The sequence below is a fragment of the Argiope bruennichi genome, chromosome 6 (assembly GCF_947563725.1).
Source record: "Argiope bruennichi chromosome 6, qqArgBrue1.1, whole genome shotgun sequence".
Taxonomy (NCBI): domain Eukaryota; kingdom Metazoa; phylum Arthropoda; class Arachnida; order Araneae; family Araneidae; genus Argiope; species Argiope bruennichi.
In genome coordinates this window covers 85355770-85377303 of record NC_079156.1, presented here as the reverse complement: position 1 = coordinate 85377303, position 21534 = coordinate 85355770, and the positions used below count along the sequence as shown (strand labels likewise).

Below are 21534 nucleotides of genomic sequence, written 5' to 3'. Positions count from 1 at the left end.
TAAGTCATGGTATTCAGATGATGTGCTACTAAGCAAATATTTACACATGACAATTCTTCTGTGTTTGATAGATTTGCATTTCTGATATAGATATTTTCATCTAATTATCTAAATTTAAAAATAATTTATATATTATGTATTTATTTTCTATTTAAAAAATATTTTTAAATTTATTTAAAAATATTTTATATTTTTATTTCTAAATTTAAGTATAATCAGTATTTCTAAATTATAAAATAATCATATCTAGATAAGTATTTCTAAATTTAAAAATAATCATAACTATATAAATTTCATAGATAGAAATACAAAAGTGTGTATGAGCCTAAATGAACGTAAGAGAAGCATTTTACCAATTGATACATTTACACTATTGTAAACACATAAAAATATAAAACTTTTTTAACTTTTCCATTATCAGTTACCGCAGAATTTTTAAACAATTGTGCATTTCATTTAATGAAACTTTGTAAACTGAAGTATATGTCTAGATATATATTTAGAATAATATTTAACCCATCAACTGCTGGTGTTGCGTTGACGCAACGGTCAATATAAATAAATATAAAAAAATAACGATGAAACAAATTTTTGAATAAATTACAGTTTTATGTTAAAGAATAGCACTACTAACAAATCAGTGAAGAAATTGACTTAAATAAATTATTTTACACCTAATAATGGATGTTTTACTTTAAGCATTTTTTTTTTGTTCAAATTTTCAAACTCATTTTTTTTTTAGAAAAAATAAAAATTAAAAACAAATTGGGGTTTGGCTGTGAAATACATTAGCCAAGGTCACTCTTTGTTAGTACATTACACAAAACAGGTGTTTCTGTGGGGAAAGTAAAAACAGGTGTTGCGTTCGCGCAACGTCAGCGGAAAGGGGGTAGACTGTTATCCTTCTTGAAAGATTTCATTTCAGTACTGTGCGTCTTATTAGTAGCTACTTTTTTATCCTCTGTGGTTTAAAATGCGTAGAACAAGATATCTTACGTTAAAAGAAGCTTTGGAAAAAATTTTCGAACAAAATTCCGATGACGAAGATGCAGATGAGACGATATTGTTGTCTTATCTCCAGAAACAAAGGATGCTAGTGATGAAGAAGAAGGTAATGAAAATATTTTAAATAACGATAATGAAGTTTTATCTAGAGATACTGCAGGGGAAGTCGAAGTTCATGTAAAGAAGAAGTTAGATCCTCCCAAAAGTTTTGCTAAAAAAACAAAACAAAACAAAAAACCGGAAAAAGGAAGAATTACGATGGACAAGAAAGGAACCAATTGATAGTCCTCAACCAAAAAATGAAGAAAAAGCTTCAATTGATCGTATCAAACAAATTATAGAAGATAAAACTAGTGCAAATATTTTCAATCTTTTTTTTTTTTTTTTTTTTTTAGTATGAAGAAAACAAAAAGATATTTGTTGTTCGGTGGAACGACAACTCAGTTGTGACAATAGGGTCAACGTTTGGAAAAACTGAACCACTAAAAAATGTTTCTCGATACTCTAAAAATTAGAAGAAGAAAATATTAGTAGCCCAACCTCACTGCATTGAGCAGCAATATAATCAGAAAATAGATGTTGTAGATTTGTGTGACAATTTTGTTTCCAATTACAGAATTAGGGTCCGTGGCAAAAGATGGTGGTTGCCGATATTTTCAGATTTTATCGATGCTGAACTAACAAATGCTTGGGGAATATTAAGACTTTCTGAAGAAGGAAGTAAAAAGTCACTGTTGTAGACGAGAGGTCGTGCTTCATCTGTTACAGGCGCCCTTGGATAGTGAGATAAATAAGAAAAGATTAGCTACAGGACGTCCGAGCAAATTCAGCCTTACAAAACCAATATCCGAAAGACATTTTGTTGTTAAGTCTACAGACAGTAGAAGACTACGTTGCAAGTATTGCCACAGCCAAACTATTTATCGCTGCAATGTTTGTGAAGTTGCTTTACACCACAATTGCATGAAGCATATCATACTTGAAATTTATATCACCTTATTCTTACATAATAAGCTTGTCAACTACATTTATTTGTTAGTTTTTAATAAATTAAAATCTTCAACGAAGTGTTTTGACTATTTTACACCATTTAATAAGCTTACAAAAATTTCTAATTTTTAAAACGTGAAGAAAATGCGGCGTAGTGCTCGGTGATAACGATCAACATTCGTACTTCTTTTCCGCTGACGTTGCGCCAACGCAACACCCTATATTTTAAAACTTAAATGCAATTTCCTTATTTTTACATTAAATTACTATTATAAGTGGTCAAAATAATGTATTGTTTGCATCGAAAACAAATAATGATTTTGAGTTTTGGCGTTTAATGGGTTAAGGAAATAAAAGTGTGTTCTTCTTTTTTATGACACATTGTATATTTTCCTGCATATGAAAACTATTGAAGATCCCCTGCTTTTATTTTTAAATTTAGCAAATTTAAATTTTAACTTTTATTTTTAAATTTTTTAACAGGTATTAAGAAAAGCTGGAGCCGATGGAAAAGCTACAGTGTTTTTGTTCAATGACAACCAAATTAAGGATGAATCCTTCGTAGAAGACATAAATATGATTTTAAACACTGGTGATGTACCTAACCTGTATGCTGCAGATGAAAGAGCTGAAATCCTAGAGAAAATGCAGGGAGCTGCTAGAGATAGCGTAAGATAATATTATTATTGAAACTATTTAAATGTATTTTCTGTCTGAGATTTTATCATTTTTACCCTAATTTCATTTAAATTGTAATATTAAATTTCTTAATGTGTCATAAGGTGTGATTTATCCTGTCAGGTAATAATTTTTTTCTTTCTTTTCAGGGTAAAAAAATTGATACAACTCCTCTTTCTCTTTACAACTTTTTTATTGAAAGAGTTCGTCAAAATTTGCATCTTATTCTTGCGATGAGTCCTATCGGAGGAGCTCTTCGAAATAGATTGAGAATGTTTCCATCTTTAATAAATTGTTGCACAATTGATTGGTTCCAGGTAACAGCAACTTACTATGTAACATATTTTGTCAGGTTTTTTTTTTTTAATCATTACATGGGCTTTTGTAATAATTTTAACTTTCTGTTGTGCAAAGTATAGATAGATAGTTGTGCAAAGTAAAGTATAGAAATCGTCAAAAAATTCAAACTCGAGATTTGACGAATCTCCACGTTTTAAACCTTCATGAGTTCGAAAAACACAATTTTAAAATAAACCCGTCTGTATGTAATAAAAAAAAATACTTTGAACTAGATTAATGTAATTTGGTTAAAACAGGCTTAAAACCAAATTTTAAGCAAATTCCGTACCGAAGAAGTCTGTCTGTCCGACTGTTCTATTATAAGTTAACACGATTGCTACAAAATGAATAGAGCTAATTAGATAAAATTCGATAAACAGAATTAATATGTATAAGTCTGGACACCTTTCAAATTTTGAGCCAAATCTAACAAGGGGTTGACCATCTGTCGGTCTGTACTTTCAGAAACATGTAAAAGCGATAATTCCAAAAATGTAATGACTTAAATGAATAAAATTTGGAATTGGATTTAAATTTAATTTTATGTCAAAATTTTATTTCAATTGGTTGGAAAGAATGCGTCTGAAGCCCAAATTCGATTTTTTGGATACTTTTGGTCATTCTTTCGCATGGCGATTAATCCAGGGCATTTTGGCGATTAATCCAGGGATTAATCGCCAAAATGCTCGCCAAGGATCACAATTATCGCCAATTGCTAACTTCATACTAAAGGTTGTTAAAAGGCGTAACAATTGCGCACCAATGCCATGCAAGGCGTTCATTGGGATAAAAAGCTTATTAGAGAGTATGCGAGACAGTTTTGGAGAGACCACTTCCACTTGTTTAGATTAGCGATCTTAAATTCTTGTTGTAATTTTAATACTATTGCATTGCCATTTGTAGGCTCTTTTATCAAATTTATTCATTTCATCGAGATAAACTCAATCATCTAGCTGTCATATCTGCACTATCTGTACTATGATGTTGCATTTACCTAAATTCGATATAATTTGAATTTTAATATAAATTTTAAGAAATCGTTCATTAACATTTTTATTATATTCATACAATGAACTGTAATATGCATTGTGTTAAAGTTATATAAAAAATAAAATATCAAATATTAATTGCATAATAATTATAGTTGACATTTTATTACTTCATGATTTCAATATCAAATAAAATCAATATGTATTTTAATTGAAAAAATTGCTATAAAATAACCCATTGTTTATCTGCCTCTTTCTGTTCTCCTCCACTACAGTATTACTAGACTCGGAGCATTCTGGTAATCCTAAATTACCACTACATCATTATTTGTAATGCGCCATTCAATAAATAGCAGAAGATGTTTTATTGAATAAGAATATATTTTGTAATTAATTGTTTGTTTTAATTCATTTTTTTGTATTTGTATTCATTTTATGTATTATGTATTCATTTTATGTATTATGTATTCATTTTATGTAATTCATTCATAATCGATAAAGTTTTTTTTTTAAATTTTATTTTCTTTTAATAGACTTGGCCAGATGACGCTTTAGAAATGGTTGCTAACAAATTCTTGCAAAGCTCTGATATCGAACCTAATGTTCGTCTATCTTGCGTTAAGATGTGTAAACATTTCCATCAGAGTGTGTATAACATGTCAGAGAGGTAAATTACTCAATTTTTTAGCCGGTTTGCAGTTTATTTGTTGTCATTTAAAATATTTAACCTTACTCTCTTATTTCTGTACTAGTCGCCTTTTGTGACCAACTGGTTCGCCAGAATTAATAATTGCTAAGATTTAAGTTAAATATTTTCTGTAGCTTGCTCTTGATGGCTTCCTTAATAAAGTATTTTTAAATTAAAAATTTTTTAGACTTGTAGCATATACTATTTAAAATGCCTTATATTTACTATACATTGAACAATGCGTCCCTCTAAAATGGAAACATTAATTGGAAAAATTGAAAAGTTAGGCTTCAAATAATATTTAAACTGTCATAATGAAACTAAGGACATTTTATTAGAATAATAATAATTCTTTCCTTTATTTAAAATATAAGAACAAATATTAGAATCATTCAGCTTTGAGATTTTATGCATAATATAATATAGAATATTTTCAACAACTTAAGTAATAACTCAGAGGATTATTCTTTAAAAATTTTCTGGTTCAACATAACATTTAGTTAGCTAGAACAGAAAAGCAATTTTCAACTTATGAGAAGGATAGTATATTTTTATATATCCAGTCAAATATAATTCATTAGAGTGAAGCAGTGTTTAAAAATGAACTCACATTTAAAAAAAATCTATAATTTATAATATTAAACCTTAATAGAAAATAGAACAAATTTCAAAAAGTATTAAAACATACTTTAAATAGAAACTACTCATAAGGTGAAAATATATAAAATTATAATAGATAAGAATGAAAAAGTGTTTAAAAATGTAAAAAAAAAAAAAAAAAAAAAAAAACTTTCATTGTTTACTTATGAGGTTAAACCCTAATTGTAAATACAAAATTTTTTTTAAAGTTTATAAAAGCTTACTTTAAATAGTACAATATAGTACATACTTTAAAATAATATGTACATTAAATAGTACACACTTTAATAGTAATAAAAATTTATAATAGAAACTACTGATTATGGGAAAATAAACCATAACTGCCTACCAACATCATCGCCAATGGGAAAAAAGCCAGGGGATAAAACATTAGTAGCAATAATGTAAACAGTTTAAGCTCTACTTTAACAATGAAACATATTGTTATAAGGTGCGCTTAAAATATTTTTTAAAACTCATTAAAAATAGGAAAAGAAATTAAATGATAAAAAATTGGTATCATTGAAAAGATTTTTTTAAAAAATCTTAAGACGATGTAAAATCGTTTTTCAGAAGTTATAGTGGGAAAAATCAAAATTTCATTTTTAATTAAATAAAATATGAAAGGAAGCATTCTAAGATGCACATTCTCATCCTCCTAATTAAAAATGTGCCACATTTGGTGACTCTAAGTCAAACACTTTGGCCTGTAAAATGTCAACATATGCAAAACATGCACATAATCAGCTTTATCTCTACTAATAATGAAGGGGAATATGCATGAGTTTGAATTGGTGCTCTACAAGCCTGAAAATTTGATCTTGTAGCTACTGAATTTGGAGCATATATATTATGTGGAAGATGGAAATGTGTATCTCGGAGTGCTTTAAAAAAGTTTTAATTAAAAATTAGACTGAATTTGGCTTTTTTCCAGGAAAACTTTCTAAAATATTATTCTACAAAACTGAATTTTACACCGCTTCAAAATTTAAGATTGTCTTTTTAATGATGACAATTTAATAAGTCATGCAAAGTTTTCCTAAATTTCTTTTCTTCCCCCCCCCACCTAATTTTCCACATTGATACCCTGAAACTCAAACCTTTTTCATTGTTTCATCAAATATTTAATCACATGATTTTCTTACTGTTTTTGAAAGCTAAAGAAGAAAATTACTTTTCAATGCATGTCTAATAATTTATAAGATGAATAAAACTTTGCAATATCGCAAAATTTAGTAGATAAAGCTTACCTTTGCGGTTTAATAGTTCTTTGATGTCATGAGACTGGTCGCCATTAGAAATTACTTTAAGCTTATATCGAACATATGTAAGAGAATCAAAATAATACGAGTATAATGTCTGACATTTTGACCGAGTCATGGGCATGCCAGTATTTCTAAACGATTTAGTTGAAATTAAATATTATCAATATCCCCAGTGAACCAACTGCTGATTAATGACAATTAGTTATTTAGAGACAAAATGTCTCAAATGTTTTTAAATAATGTTTGAAATACAATTTTAATAGTGAAAGTTATAGATAAAGAAAAGAAAATAATAAAAGAAAGAAAAACTTAGATTAAAATGAAAATGAAATACTTATGTGAAGGAACAAGTAAGTAAATATGAATCGTACATAAAAATGAATTCATTTTGAATAATTACGTTATATATCAATAATTCATAAAGATCACTAAGTGCACATGCATCGCTGTTCTACTGCAATAATAGCCCTTTATGTGTGCTTAAGTATTTTTTTTTTTTTTTTTGAAAATGTCTTTCAAATGATTTGATATCTATAAGAAAAACTAAATAAATTAATAAAAATTAAATGACAAAGTGTTTTATAAATGGTAGCATCTATTACAGAAATTTCATTTTATTCTTGCGTTTATATGGCTAAACTGTTTTTCTTTAATTTATTATTTGTCAAATATTTTGAAAATATTTTTTTTATTATTTATTTTGAATGTATGCATTTCTGAATTTTTTTTCAATGGTTATAAATCTAAAGAAAGCCTTTTTTTTAAATTATTTGATTTTTATCGAGTTATGTGATGATATATAATTTTTATAAACTATTTTCAATTTTGTGCCATTTTTTTTCCTGCAAACTTTGGCATTTTTTTCCTACTTAAACAATTTTCATAAATACCAGTGTCGCAGGGAACAAAAGAAATTAATCTCACTTGCATACATCATTTTATCCTTTCTTTTATTTATTTTAGATACTATTTTGAATTGCAAAGAAAGAATTATGTTACTCCAACATCTTATCTCGGACTTATTCTTACTTTTAAAGATTTGTTGTCTAAAAAACAAGGTGATTTGCTGAACCAAAAAAATCGATATGTTGTGAGTATAAATGTTTTATAAATACGTTTTTATCAACTCACTTTTTGTTCTGTCTGTTCAGTACGAATGTTGCAATCGATTTTAAACTAACTTCTCGATAAGTTAGAGACTTGAAACATGGCACAGAACTAGATGACAGTGCTATATTCACTTGCTCCCTTATTTGTCTGTTTGTTGGATCAGTACAAATTTTGCAATTCAGTAAAAACTTTCATATAACCCATGACAAAGCAAGTGGTTAAATTAATTTATGGGTAGCTAGTTTAAAACTGATTGCAAAGTTTCGCAAAAACCTTTTCAAACTAAAATGTAGAAAGGATTTTTTTTTTTTTTTAAATAATATATCACATTTTTTTTTAAATGACCTAAAAATATAAAATAATTTTTCTACTCTATAAAGATTCCTAGTACCATTTGTGATTGTGAATTTTTAAAATTGTGATTGTGAATTTTTAAAATTCACAATCGCAAATTTTCAGGTTAATGGAATTAGGAATCTTTATGGAGCTAGAAGAAAATATTCTATACATTTTTGTCCAATTTAAAACGTGGTATATTAAAAAGATTTTTTTTTTATTTAAATAACTCATAGCACGAATAACACTAATAAACTCTTACTTAAAACATAAAAAAGAAAAAAATATTAAGAATGCTAAATTTTTATGCTATGAATTTCAAAAAAATGTTAAAAAAAATGATGGAGTGGGGGGGGGGTTTAAGAATGAAATGATTTTGTCAGCATTCACTAATATAAATATTACTCTTGGGCCGGTAGAGAGTTGGATTCGCTTCCCTTTGGTTGCGAGTTCGAACCCCGCCGGCCGAAGATTCCCCGCGTGCTTGGTGGCTGACGCGCGTTAAATCTGTCGTGATCACAAAGTCCTCCATGTCGAGAGTAATACCACTGGGGGTACTGGATCATGGGTGATCGTTCTCTGATTGAGATCTAAATTACGATCTGTGGATGAATGAATGAAATGTGTGAATGAAGTCCGCCCCGTAAAAAGGGCTGTGATGTGTGTATAGCTAAGTCGTTCTCTTGGCCCTAGATGGCGCTACTATAAAAACAAGAGACGCTCTCCCACCGGCTTAAAATCGCTGTCTTCGTAGCAGCGGGCTTGTCCATGGCAAGTGTCATAAGTAACAACAACAACAAATATTACTCAAGGAAATTGTCTCGCGGTCTTGATGCATATTTGTTGGCGAAATAAAGTGATATGAACCAGCATCAACAGTCATAAAATTAGCATAACTATTTTATAATTGTTTTTGTATCGTATCTATAAAAATTGAATGTTCCACTATGTACAAGTTATTTAAACTCAATGTGGGAGAACAAACGCAATCTTCTCGTAAAACACACATTCAAAACATTGTGCGAAATATTCAACGCTGACTATTTTACTCTGCATAAAATATTAAAAAAACTGCATTAAAATATAAAAATTGTTTTATAAGATTGAATAAAATATTGTTGGTCCTCCTTTGCAGTATAGATATATTAGGATTAAGTTTTGTAAATCCTCTAATAATATGTAATGCTCAAAGAACGGTAGTGTTGTTGTTGTTGTTTTTCAATTTTTATTAATATTGGTTCCTTTTTAACTGTCTATGCTCAAGGATTTCTTTCATTCTTCTGGACTTTGATAAATGGAAAAAAATATATATATTTTTAAAATATTTATTACTATTATTATTGTAATTATACCAGTGTCAATTGAATTTTTCATCTAAAAAGTGTTCTTAATAAATAAGAATCTGCGTTTTTTCTAGGTTGGCTTAGAAAAATTGGACTTTGCATCTTCTCAGATTGCCATAATGCAAGATCAGATTACTGCTCTTCAGCCGGAATTAACGAAAAAAGCTCAAGAAATAGAACAGTTGATGGTCGTTATTGAATCAGAAACAGTTGACGTGGAATCACAAAAAGAAGTATATACTAAATGATTTATTTAAAAATAATTCTTACATTATTTTTATGATTTAATTTTAATTAAATTTTAATAATGTAATTAAAATTGGCTCATTTTATTTCCTTTACGTTAAACCAGTATTTTCTGCTTCACAATGCTTAAATTTTGAAACAGTTCTTTAGACAATTGTAAGATTAACGTGTAATTCAAAGCTTTTAAAAATTTATGTATTTTTACTCAAAAGTTATCATCAGCATTTATGTTGAAAATTGAAAAAAATTTATTTTTATATGTTTGATTAAGACAATAACCGGTCATAAATCTAAATGTTTATTTGTTGATCTGAAACTTTCTTCTTTAAAAGAAGCTTAAGAGAAGTTTTCTTTTTTTCCTTTTCTTTTTTGTCTAGATAAAATATCTGTTTGTTAAAAATGTTAAATCAAATAGAAATTGAAAGTATTTTATTGCTTTATGAAACTCAATTTATTAGTAATAGAAAAGAATTTTTAAATTAAATACTATTATCACTATACATTAAATGCTATTATTTTTTTACTAAGAAGAAAAGTCTTCTGATCTTACAGAAACATCAAAATAAATCATTCATAATGGCCAGATTTATGAATTTTATTAATGAAAATATTCCATTTTGTTCCATATGTTCATTCATTTCATTTAGTAAATTGAAATATAGAAATGCGTGCTTTTTCTCTTGGAAGTAAATCTGTAAATATATGCTTTATCTTCTGACTTCGTTTTAGAATTTTTGTGGATCTAAACGCTAACGCTTGCAGGCTCGATTTTATAATAATATTTTCCTTGATATCAATTGAAAATTTTTAAATTTTAATAATTATTCTTGAATTCATAGAGGGTTCCTAGATACGCTAATTAGACAGTTCAAAATGCGAAGAAACAATACGAAAAAAAATTTATGTAATTACGAAATTTTTCACTTAAAACTAATTTTTTTTACTACAGATTTTTTTTATTAATTATTTCTTTTTACTCTGAATGAAAAAGAAAAGAAAAATCTTAACGCATTCTTTCTATTCTAGTTGGTTGCAGCCGAGGAAGCTGTTGCCAACAGAAAAGCTGCCGATGCTCAGGCCATCAAAGATGATTGTGAAAGAGATTTAGCTGAGGCCATCCCTGCAATGGAAGCTGCTGTTGCTGCCTTAGACACATTGAAACCTGCTGATATAACTGTTGTCAAGGCTATGAAAGTATGCTCGATTAAAATCATGTATATGCTTTCTACTTTCTCTTATACGAAATACAGAGGAATCGTCAATATATTCGAACGTGAGATTTTGACGAATCTCCACGTTTCAGACCTCCTTGGATCGAAAGACACATTATTTGCATTCAGTCTGTTTATGAACAAGATAATTAAAAAAACGCTTTAACTTAACTTATAACATTAACGGTTGAAATTTGATATATAGTCTGCTTTTGAAATGTGTAGATTTTTATTCACATTTTTGGATTAAATCCATTCACAGGAAGTCTGTCTAGCTGTCCGATTACAAGTGAACTCGGTAACTCCAAACAGCAAAGAGCTATATTAATAAAATTTGGTACATAAGTTTAGTATATAAGGTATTTCTTGTCAACTTTTAAATCATATCCGTCTAGTGATTGACTGTCTGTGTTTTCGCTTACATGTAAAATGCAATATCTCGTAGACGAGATAACTTAAATCAATGAAATTCGTTATATTATTCTATCGAGAAAAATGCATTCAAGTTATATATTTGCACTATAAATTTTGTAAAAATGCTGGGTTCACGCCAAAGATTTGTATTTTGTGATTATTATTTGCCAGTGGTATGTAAGGTATTTGTGGCCTTACCCATGGTCCATAATTTTATGCGAATTAGGAGATAAGACCTTAATTTAAAAATATGAAAAAAATTCTTTTTGGTTTAATAGCATATTTTATTCATTTTATATGTAATATTTATTGGATATGTGATTAAATGTAAGATATTGTGTGTGTGTGTGTGTGTGTGTGTGTGTGTGTGTGTGTGTGTGTGTGTGTGTGTGTGTGTGTGTGTGTGTGTGTGTGTGTGTGTGTGTGTGTGTGTGTGTGTGTGTGTTTTAATTACCGTTTTGTTTCTGCAAAAGAGATCAAAAACATAAAAGGTTTATAAATAAAATTTATCATTTTATGCACATCCAAATCATGAATTTGTATTAGCAGAAAAATATTGATATATGTACTGATTTTTTTACAAATAAATAAGCAAGCATTTCTGGGGTTTTATTCATTCTTGTTATTAATATACTAAAATTCCTACATTTATTTTTACATTATTTTTTTATAAATTTTTTTTTATTTGCACTTTTTTCAATACAGCAATGAATTTCATTACAAGATCAAAAACTGTTGATCACACATTTGAAAACTGATATATTTTTGCAATTTTTTCCAATTAATGCGTTTTACATACTTTTTATGCAAATTAATGTATCAATGAAATATTTGTAAAATAAAGGTGTGTGATTCAAATCTCTTATCTAGGAAATAATGTATAACTTTTTTTGTTTGTCATTTTTTTTTTTTTTTTTTTTTGCAGAATCCTCCTCCTGGAGTAAAACTTGTGATGGAAGCTATATGTATAATGAGAGGCATAAAACCAGAACGAAAACCTGATCCTAGTGGGTCTGGTAAAATGATCGAAGATTATTGGGGACCATCTCAGAAGATGTTGGGTGATTTGAAATTTTTAGATGCTTTAAAATCTTATGATAAAGATAACATTCCTGAACCTATTATTCAGAAAATTCGACAAAAGTAAGTCCTTTGTTTCATTTTTATTTTATGTTTTTGTTTTATATAGTTAAGAATTTTACTTGAGTTTGAATTTTTAAAAAAGTATTGCTATTTGTCTAACTTTATGACCTCAAATTATTCAATGTGTAACTTTGATCACTTATTTTCATTCTTGTCAAAATTTGTTGGAACATAGTTTGGAAATAGTATTTGTTTGTTTTTAGTGTAGACACATTAAAAACATTAATGCATATCTAGCTTTTTATACTTTTCAATGAAGCAAATCCACTTAATTAATATATAACATATTTTTCTTTATGGCAATTGCTAGAATTTCATTGAAATTCATTCATACGTAGAAATTAAGCAGATTTCCATTCTTAAAAATCATTAGTTTATAGATTCCTATGCTTTTATATAATTTTCTTTTCTTCATAGAATATCCGCGAGCTGGGAATCTTTAGGATTCCCTGTCTGTTGAATAGATAGATATACGCGAAAAAATTTATTAAGAAAAAAAAAATGTTAAAATTTACATATAGTATACAAAATACTAACTATACACGATACAGTAACGAAAAAGGGAGTGTTCGAGGGGGAATATGAGTTCAGGAATTTTTATTAACCCTTTCTAGGGCCGTGGGAAATATGCTTCCCACCAAATTTATCAATCTTTGTACGAAATTATGTAGGTTGGCATCAGTTCTGACAAATTTTTTTAGAAAGACAGAAACTTAGATGCTTTAGTTCTTTATCTCACACAAAATGATGTGTCTTGATTTGTTACTTAATTATTAATTAACCAAATTAATTTATCAAATTAAATTTATCTAATAAGCTAAATGAATCCCTTTTCTTATTCTAATTTCATGCCTAAAAATATTTTAACATAATATGACTAGAAAAAAATGGCCCTTTAAAGGGTTAAGTGAATATTTCTTGGAGAAGGGCTTAAGTGAGAAACAAGACAAAAATTTATTCAGGGCTTGCGTCTGGGGAAATCAATTCTTTTTTGTCTTGTAGAAACTGCACATGATTTTAATTTTGATTTTGTTTCCTATAACGTTGATCATCTACCATATTCGTTTCAGGTCGTGGGTGGGTGTGTTAAGATGAAAAGATGTGGTCAGAGTCATGATATGAATTTAAATGTTAGTGTTTATGATTATGAGTTTTGAATTTGTTAAAGGCTTATGATTATTTAAGTCCAGATTATAGTATTTTTAATTTTGAAATAATTCATCATCATTTAATATTTTCTGATTTTTTTTAGATATTCTAATAATCCTGATTTTGATCCTGCCGTCATCAAGAAAGTGTCAGTAGCCTGCGAAGGCTTGTGCCGTTGGGTGCTTGCCATGGATGTTTATAATCGAGTAAATAAAGTTGTTGCACCCAAAAAGATCAAGTTAAAAGAAGCCACGGCTGAAGTTGCGATACAGATGAAAACCTTGAATGAAAAGAAAAAGGCCCTGAAAGCTGTAAGTTTTCAAACCAATAGATTGATACTTTACTAACAAATTAAAATACTAATCAAAATTCTTAAATTAATTTGGTAAAATGGCATAAAAATAATAGTGAACAGATAGGCAATTTATTTAATGATTGTTCAAAAAAAAGGTAGTCGTTGCATTTAAGGTTGACACTGAATTTATGCAGAAATTTTAAATCATAAAAATGAAGTGTTCGAAATATAATAAAAACAATGTAAGCAAGAAAAGAAATTGTATATTACACACATTCAATATTCATAAAATATTATTAATTAAAACTAAACAAAGCATCTTCAGGTTTAGTGTTCTTCAACATTTACCAGTTTTCATTTTCTCGAGATTAGAAACTATAGCTACCTTCAGGAGGTGGTCACATTTCCATTAGCCCTGGGATGACCCTTATTCATAGGTTTCACTATATTGTTATTCAGCATAAAGTTATATATGCATAGATTAAAGTCAAACCAAATTCATAACAATTTGCTAATTCAGGGCTTTCTTAGTGTATTCAGCAAGAAATATTTATGGAAATTCCAATAAAATTATATAAGAAAAATAATTATGTCATAAAAGCTCACAAAAAATCATTAGCTTTTACATTCTCGTAAAAGTAGTGAGAAAGTAGTGTAATCGTTAAAAAAAAATCGAATCCGTGATTTTGACGGATCTTCCGTGTTTTAGACCTTCCTGTGTCCGAAAAGCATATTTTCGGCATTATGGTCTACTTATCTGTCATTTGTAACAAAGATATCTCAAAAATGTTTTAAAGTAGATGGTCTTTACACCTAATTTGTAAATTTCATCCAAATTTCGGTAAAATTCACTCAGTCATTATTAAAGAAGTCTGAATGCTGTATGAAGAAAAGTTAACACAATAACTACAAAACGAAAAGAGCAAAATGGGTTAAATTCGGTGTATAGATTTAATATCTGGTTGGTAAGGCATTGGATTTGCGTCCCTCGTTTTGCGAGTTCGTACCCCGCTGGCCGAAGATTCCTCGTGTGTCCGACGTCTTTCACACGTATAAATCTGTCGTGGTCACAAAGTCCTCCATGTCGAGTGTAATACCACTGGGGGAACTGGATCAGGGTTGATCGTTCTCTGATTCAGGTCTAAATTACGATCTGTGGATGAATAAATGAAATGCATGAATGAAGTCCGCCTCGTAAAAAGGGTTGTGACGTGTATGTAGCAAAGTCGTACTCTTGGTCCTATATGGCGCTACTGAAAAACAAGAGATGCACCCTTGGCTTAAAATCACTTACTTCTAAAGTCAGTGGGCTTGTCTATGACAAGTGCCATTAGAAACAACAACAACAACAGATTTAAAAACTATAGTGCAAACAGCTATCAATTTTACGTTAAACCCAACTTTAGTTAATCTAGCCTAGAGTTCGATTTGGTTTAAAATTTGTAAGGGTTGTAGGTTTGACTGTCTGTCGGTCTGTTCTTTCAGAAGTATGTGAACATGATAACTTAAGAACACAATGACTTAAATGTATCAAATTTGGTATGTGATTTTCTAACAAAAATTGCAGTTCTGTGTTAAATTATGGTTTCAATTGGTTTGAAAAAAATGTCTAAAAAAACACAAGTTTGATTTTCGGATACTATTCATCACATGCCAGGGATTAATTGCGAAAATCTCACCAATGATGACACGGTAAATTCAGTAAAAATGCTAAACTCGTGCCAAATGTTAATATTTCCTTTTCATGTCAAAGGTTAATATTTGCATGGCATTGTATACTAACTCCATGCAAGCCGTTCTCTTCTTTATCCAGAATCCAAAATTTTTTGCGAATAATGGGAGATAACACTTTTATTAGAGAGTGTAGAAAACGTTTTTTTAACCACTCCCATTGGTTATCCTTTCTTTTTTCAAGAAATCTCACTCTTTCAAAACATGGAAATACAAAAAAATGCTTCAAAAGATAAGTCCTGGGAATCTTTACTAGCTTGCATCCTTATAATGGCATTTTAGTGTCCACTGATAAAAATGTTTTACTGCATATTATCTTGTCATTCAATTGTAATACTATGCAGCCCAAGGAATATATAAATATCCTAAAGAATGCTATGTTTTATAAATAGTTGTTTTAAAATGTTTTTATGTTCTATGTTTTATAAATATATATTGTGATTTTAAAATACATGGTACTTCATTTAAAGGCAAGTAGAATAGATAAAATAAGAATAATGTAAAAATAATGTCTCAGATAAAAGTAATGTTTCATTTCCAATACAGCAATATGCTTTGCGTACCATTAGAAGGTTCAATGATGTGTCTTCTATGTGTGGGTAAACTATAATATCTTGTTGAAATAATAGAGAATCATCCCTGGTAAGCTTGTGATCATTTGTCATTACCTTGTGTCTGAAAATGAAATTATGGTTTGCTTAAGTTATTGGAAAGTAGAAATATAATATCCTCAAAGACCACTTGTCTCCATTACAAAAACCCTATTCAAATCTTACAGACAGTTGTTCTATTATTGAATAAACCATTCATTTTAAATATAAATTATAAGTTATTCTAATTATTAATTTCTGGACAAATTAATGTCTATTAATTCTTTACTACGTCTTATAATCACTAATGCTTATGTTTTATGTATTTCTTGGAGTATTATATTTTGCTTTATTTTTATAATTGCATATTTACAGGTGACTGATAAACTGCAAGAACTTAATGACACGTTTACCAGTAAAACTAAAGAAAAGAAAGATTTGGAAGAAAATTTAGAACTGTGCGAACAAAAGAAGGAAAGAGCTACCAAAATGATTGAAGGTCTTGGAGGTGAAAAGGACAGATGGAGTGGAGCAGCTGAAAGTTTGACTGTTGCTTTTAACAATATCGTCGGCGATGTCTTGTTGTCATCTGGTGTGATTGCTTACCTCGGAGCATTTACTGTTGATTTTCGTCAAGTGAGCATATAATTTGCATTTAAGCACTAAAATATCAACTCTTATAAAGTTATTTTATGCATTATTTATTTGTTGTATATTATAAAATAATTTATAGTTAAAACATAGAGTCATAATTTATTTTCTGTTTTGTAGAATTGATATTTATAATTTTTCGATGTGAAAATTGCATGATTGGATAAATGCTGGCTTGTATTTTTTTTTTTATTTAATTTTGAGGTGTTTTTTAATTATTATTATGACATCCAATTAACTAAAAATGTGTGTAATTTATTAATATCTGGGGCTGTATTAAAAACCAGAAACCATGGTTATACAGGCTCGATTTTTTTTTGTTTAATTATAAAACACGCTTAACCTTTTTGTATCCAGGATTCTTATTTGGGTCGGAAAAAAAAAGACCGTTCTGGCCACATTTTTCTAAAAAATATATAATTGAACAAACAAGAAGAAAACCTTCGAGTTTCATCAGCATTTATTTATATTAATTATATTTTTATATGTTTATATAACTAACATACAAAGCTTATTGCATTTTAGAGCTTAATTTTGTGTGAACTCTTCTCCATTAATCAATTAAAATGCTCTATATCCTGTGAGTGAGTGATTCAGCATGATACATGCGTCGTAATGTGTTGTAATTTCGAATAACTTAAAGGAAATTCAATTATATTTTTTGTACAAAGTATTCTAAACAAATTTTTTAAAGAAGGATAATTTTCTTACTTATAAATTTTGAATAATCCTAAAACAGTGGCCTTATAAGAATTTTTGAGATTTCAATTTTGCCTGTGGGACTCATAGTTTAAGAAGTTCCATTTCATCATATAAAAATTGCATTTTGAATGGATTATTTTGTATTTTATGGTGAATTTATAAGAACAAAACTTTTATGAAAAACTAGTACATTTGTTTAGTATTTTATTCTTATTATTTTTTTAGGAATGCATATCCTCTTGGCTTGATTTGTGCAAAGAATCTGGCATCCCTTGCTCAGAAACCTTTTCAGTCATTGAAACTTTAGGTGAACCGGTTTTGATAAGAAGCTGGCAGATATCTGGATTACCTGTGGACAACTTTTCAGTCGAAAACAGCATAATCGTTAAGTTTGGAAGAAGATGGCCATTGTTAATAGATCCTCAAGGTATTTCTCTTTATCATATATCTGTACATGGTTTTATAAAGTGATAGAAGTATATTATTTTATATTTAACTATTATTGTACGCATAAAAAATGATATATTGTGTATGCAAAATTTCTCTCGCCTGTTTCTTTGTTTTTATCAGAAATCATTGTTAAAATTTTATATAATTTTATTTTAATAATGATATACATTTATCATCGTTTATCGATTCTTTCTATATTGAGTTCAGAACTACAAAAGCTTTCATAAGTAAACAATAGGTTTAAGTTAATTTATTGATTCAATTAAGCATACAATAGATCATAATTGTGCTTATATAGCATTTAGAGCTGAATATTTGTTTTGATTAAAAGAGGAAAATTAGTTTTGTAATATTTGAACATTATTTCTAATTTGAAAGTTTATTTGTCTATGTTTTATATTTAGAGTTCTTTATATTTTATTGGTTTACTTTTATATTTATTTTCTCCAAAATGGAATCAAATTAAATCTAAAATTTATCTTTAACAAGTAATATATTTAAAGTATGTGTTATAAGATTTTTTTTTTAAAAAAAAGACCCCAAAAGTGCCAGCAGCTGCAGATTTTAACAATTCAGTTCATCGAGATTATTTTAATGTTAATGTCTTGATAATGCAGTTGAAATATCAAACAAATCTCTAACAGATCTTTACAGTCGTGTCAACAATTTGCAGGACATAGAATTTATAAATATATTGCTGTTACAAAAAACATTTATATGTGATTGATTTCGTTTTGGTGTATATGCATATATTATAGGTTGACAAAATAATGGACAGACTTCGCAGAAGGATGATGTAATAATGACATGCAAGTTTTAGCACTAAGTTTGTGTGTGTGTGTGCGCGCGCACTAGTTGTAACATACAGTCTACTGTCAGAACCTGTTATGAAGCTGTTATCACTGTTTTCTTTTATAATTATTTTTCAGGGAGAATATCAGATGTGGTAAAACATTGTTAACCACGCTGCTGAGAGTGTTTGCATCTAAAACTATAAAATATCCAAGTCGACGATTGCATAAAACTAGGCAAAACGGCTTGGACCAAGATTTATTGATACTTAAGCCAAAAATAATTGGATGAAAACCAAAGTTTAGTGAAAGAGGTCGTTGCATGTTGGCGCGGATTTTAAGTTCCAATAAGAAGATAGCCACAACTGAAATAAACTCAAAACTCAACCAACATTTGCTTAATCTCGCTTCAATGAAAAATAATTTGAACAGAATTGAACGAATAAAAAATCTACGGCAAAGCAGCAATGCCAGAAACCTCTTTTTACTGAAGTGAATGCAAAACGTCGTTTCTTCGTGCATGCTCTCAAAATGTGATTGATTGATGCATGCAAGTTATTGTGGTCATGGCACCAGACGGAGAGAATCATTATACACAATTTATTTTTACACAAGCGTATGAGCTGGATTGCTATTCTCTATAAGTAACCTGAGGATAGTTATGTGCGCATCTTAGCCAAACAGCTGCAGCCAAATGGTTTCGTATGGAAACACAGCGTTTTAAGATGATAACTGTTCAACCATGTATCTAAGTTTGTCAAGACATAGATTTAAAGACTTGGAATCAAATTTCTCCCATGTCACATTCCAACTTTTTGCCATTATTGAGCTACCGTAAGAATATAGTCATTCTCTTTTGAAGAAGAGAATTCGTAACTACTATCTTTTCAATCATTTCTATGGATCCCTTTACAATTTCTTCATAAAAAATTGGTTAATGTTTCTTTATACTTCATCCTGCCCTACCCCCAAGGGGGCACCTCGAAATGAGGATTTAAAGCTTCCAGCATGGTGGTGGTTCTCACCACCCTGGAGGGTACGCGAAAAGATAGGGTGTGGCTCCTCGCATCGATGACGGGACGTTCTTCCTTAGCAAAGGGTTGGACCGTGACCGGTGATGGCCCTTAGGACTCAACTACAGTTCCCGCCAGTGTTGCCCTAGCGGCGGTTCGGTCATTCAGTTTTATGGTTTAAATCCGTGTGCCTTTGTGGCGGGTCGGAGAGTCAGATGGATGACTTACCTCAACGATCAAGACTTGCTTAGATCGATAGGCCTAAGTAAAAAAAAAAAAAAAAATTGTATATATTTATCTCTTTCTATTCATCGTTTTAACTGCCTGTGAATAACTCAAAAAGAGGTCAGAATAAGATCTTAATACCAAATGTGTAAATGTGTTCTATCAAATTTGGGCGAAATCCATACACATAACTTTTAGAAATCTAAAATTAAATTAAATTTAAAATCTGAACATTTGCGGCTTTCCCAATTTTTATGCGGGGAGAGGAGGTGTAATAATACCTTCATTATAGAATAGCAAGAAAGTTTAGGGAAGACTTCTTCCGGTAGTATCTTTTTTAATCATTTATTAATCATTATTTAATCATTTATACCTTCAAAACATCATCATAACAAAACAATTTATAACCTTCGGGCGTCAACTTCATAACATAACCTTCGGGCGTCAGTGATATGACTTACACTTCATTCTGGATTTGGATAATCCAATTCTTCAATTTATTCAGTCTATTATCTATGCTAAAGATAGCTTGCATTTGATTTTAAAAGTTTAACTTTTATTTTTTTAAATTTGTTTGTGATTTTTCATTATTTTGCACACCACCTATATATCTTCCCCAGCATCATCACGATATTATAATTTTAGAGAAAAATTATATATATTACCATCTTATTTTTTCCCTTTACTCATATATTGTATAGTATTTCATGTGTTCATTATTAATTTTATTAATATTTTTGCTTTTAATGTTAAATATTTTTGATATTTGAATTTTAGGTCAGGCAAGTAAATGGATTAAGAATATGGAAAAGAAAGATTTGCATGTTATTAAATTAACAGATAGCAATTACATTCGAGTCTTAGAATCAGCTTTGCAATTTGGGCATCCTGTATTGTTAGAAAATGTCGGCGAAGATTTGGACCCTGTATTAGAACCAATATTAACAAAAGCTGTTTTTAAAGAAGGAGGCATGGAGGTACGATTCTTATTCATTTCAATGAATTAACAGATGTGAAAGCCTCTATTTTCATAACTTCCATAAAATTTTGCAGATGATTAAAGTTGGAGATAATGTGGTTCCTTATTCTCAAGATTTCAGATTCTATATAACAACTAGACTTCAAAATCCTCATTATTTGCCTGAAATATCTGTAAAGGTACATATTTTTTAATAGTCATTATTAGAAATTATTATGTAATAATTAACATATTTCATTTAATTTATTCTTTAAAAGGAGCCATAAATAGAAATGAATGCATTATAGAAATTTTAATTATTTTGGAAAATATTGCTGCTGGTACAATTCCAGTCATTACTTTACTACGTTTTAGTATTTCTGGAAAAGTTTAAAACCATTCTAAGATATTTTAAACACATAACTTTATTAACTATAATTTTATAAATTTTCACTTCAGATTTGTTTTTTAAGCTCACATAAGCAGAAATAATAAATTATTTCAAAAGAAAGTAAAACATTTTAAAATGCTTGGTTACTTTTTTATGACACTTATTATATTACACTTACACAATTATTACTCA

The 21534-nt window shown here is 29.0% G+C and overlaps 1 protein-coding gene across 1 annotated transcript in view; it reads left to right on the top strand.

Annotated features, from left to right (window-relative positions):
- Positions 1 to 21534, top strand: part of LOC129971809 (dynein axonemal heavy chain 3-like) — a 131362-nt gene that overhangs the window by 59949 nt on the left and 49879 nt on the right. Inside the window, exons 44-55 of the mRNA XM_056085785.1 lie at positions 2479 to 2664; positions 2823 to 2990; positions 4535 to 4668; positions 7557 to 7683; positions 9457 to 9615; positions 10655 to 10822; positions 12179 to 12396; positions 13649 to 13856; positions 16537 to 16797; positions 17740 to 17941; positions 20771 to 20970; positions 21047 to 21151. Coding sequence (XP_055941760.1) covers positions 2479 to 2664; positions 2823 to 2990; positions 4535 to 4668; positions 7557 to 7683; positions 9457 to 9615; positions 10655 to 10822; positions 12179 to 12396; positions 13649 to 13856; positions 16537 to 16797; positions 17740 to 17941; positions 20771 to 20970; positions 21047 to 21151 — 2136 coding nt within the window. The remainder of the gene's footprint in view (positions 1 to 2478; positions 2665 to 2822; positions 2991 to 4534; positions 4669 to 7556; positions 7684 to 9456; positions 9616 to 10654; positions 10823 to 12178; positions 12397 to 13648; positions 13857 to 16536; positions 16798 to 17739; positions 17942 to 20770; positions 20971 to 21046; positions 21152 to 21534) is intronic.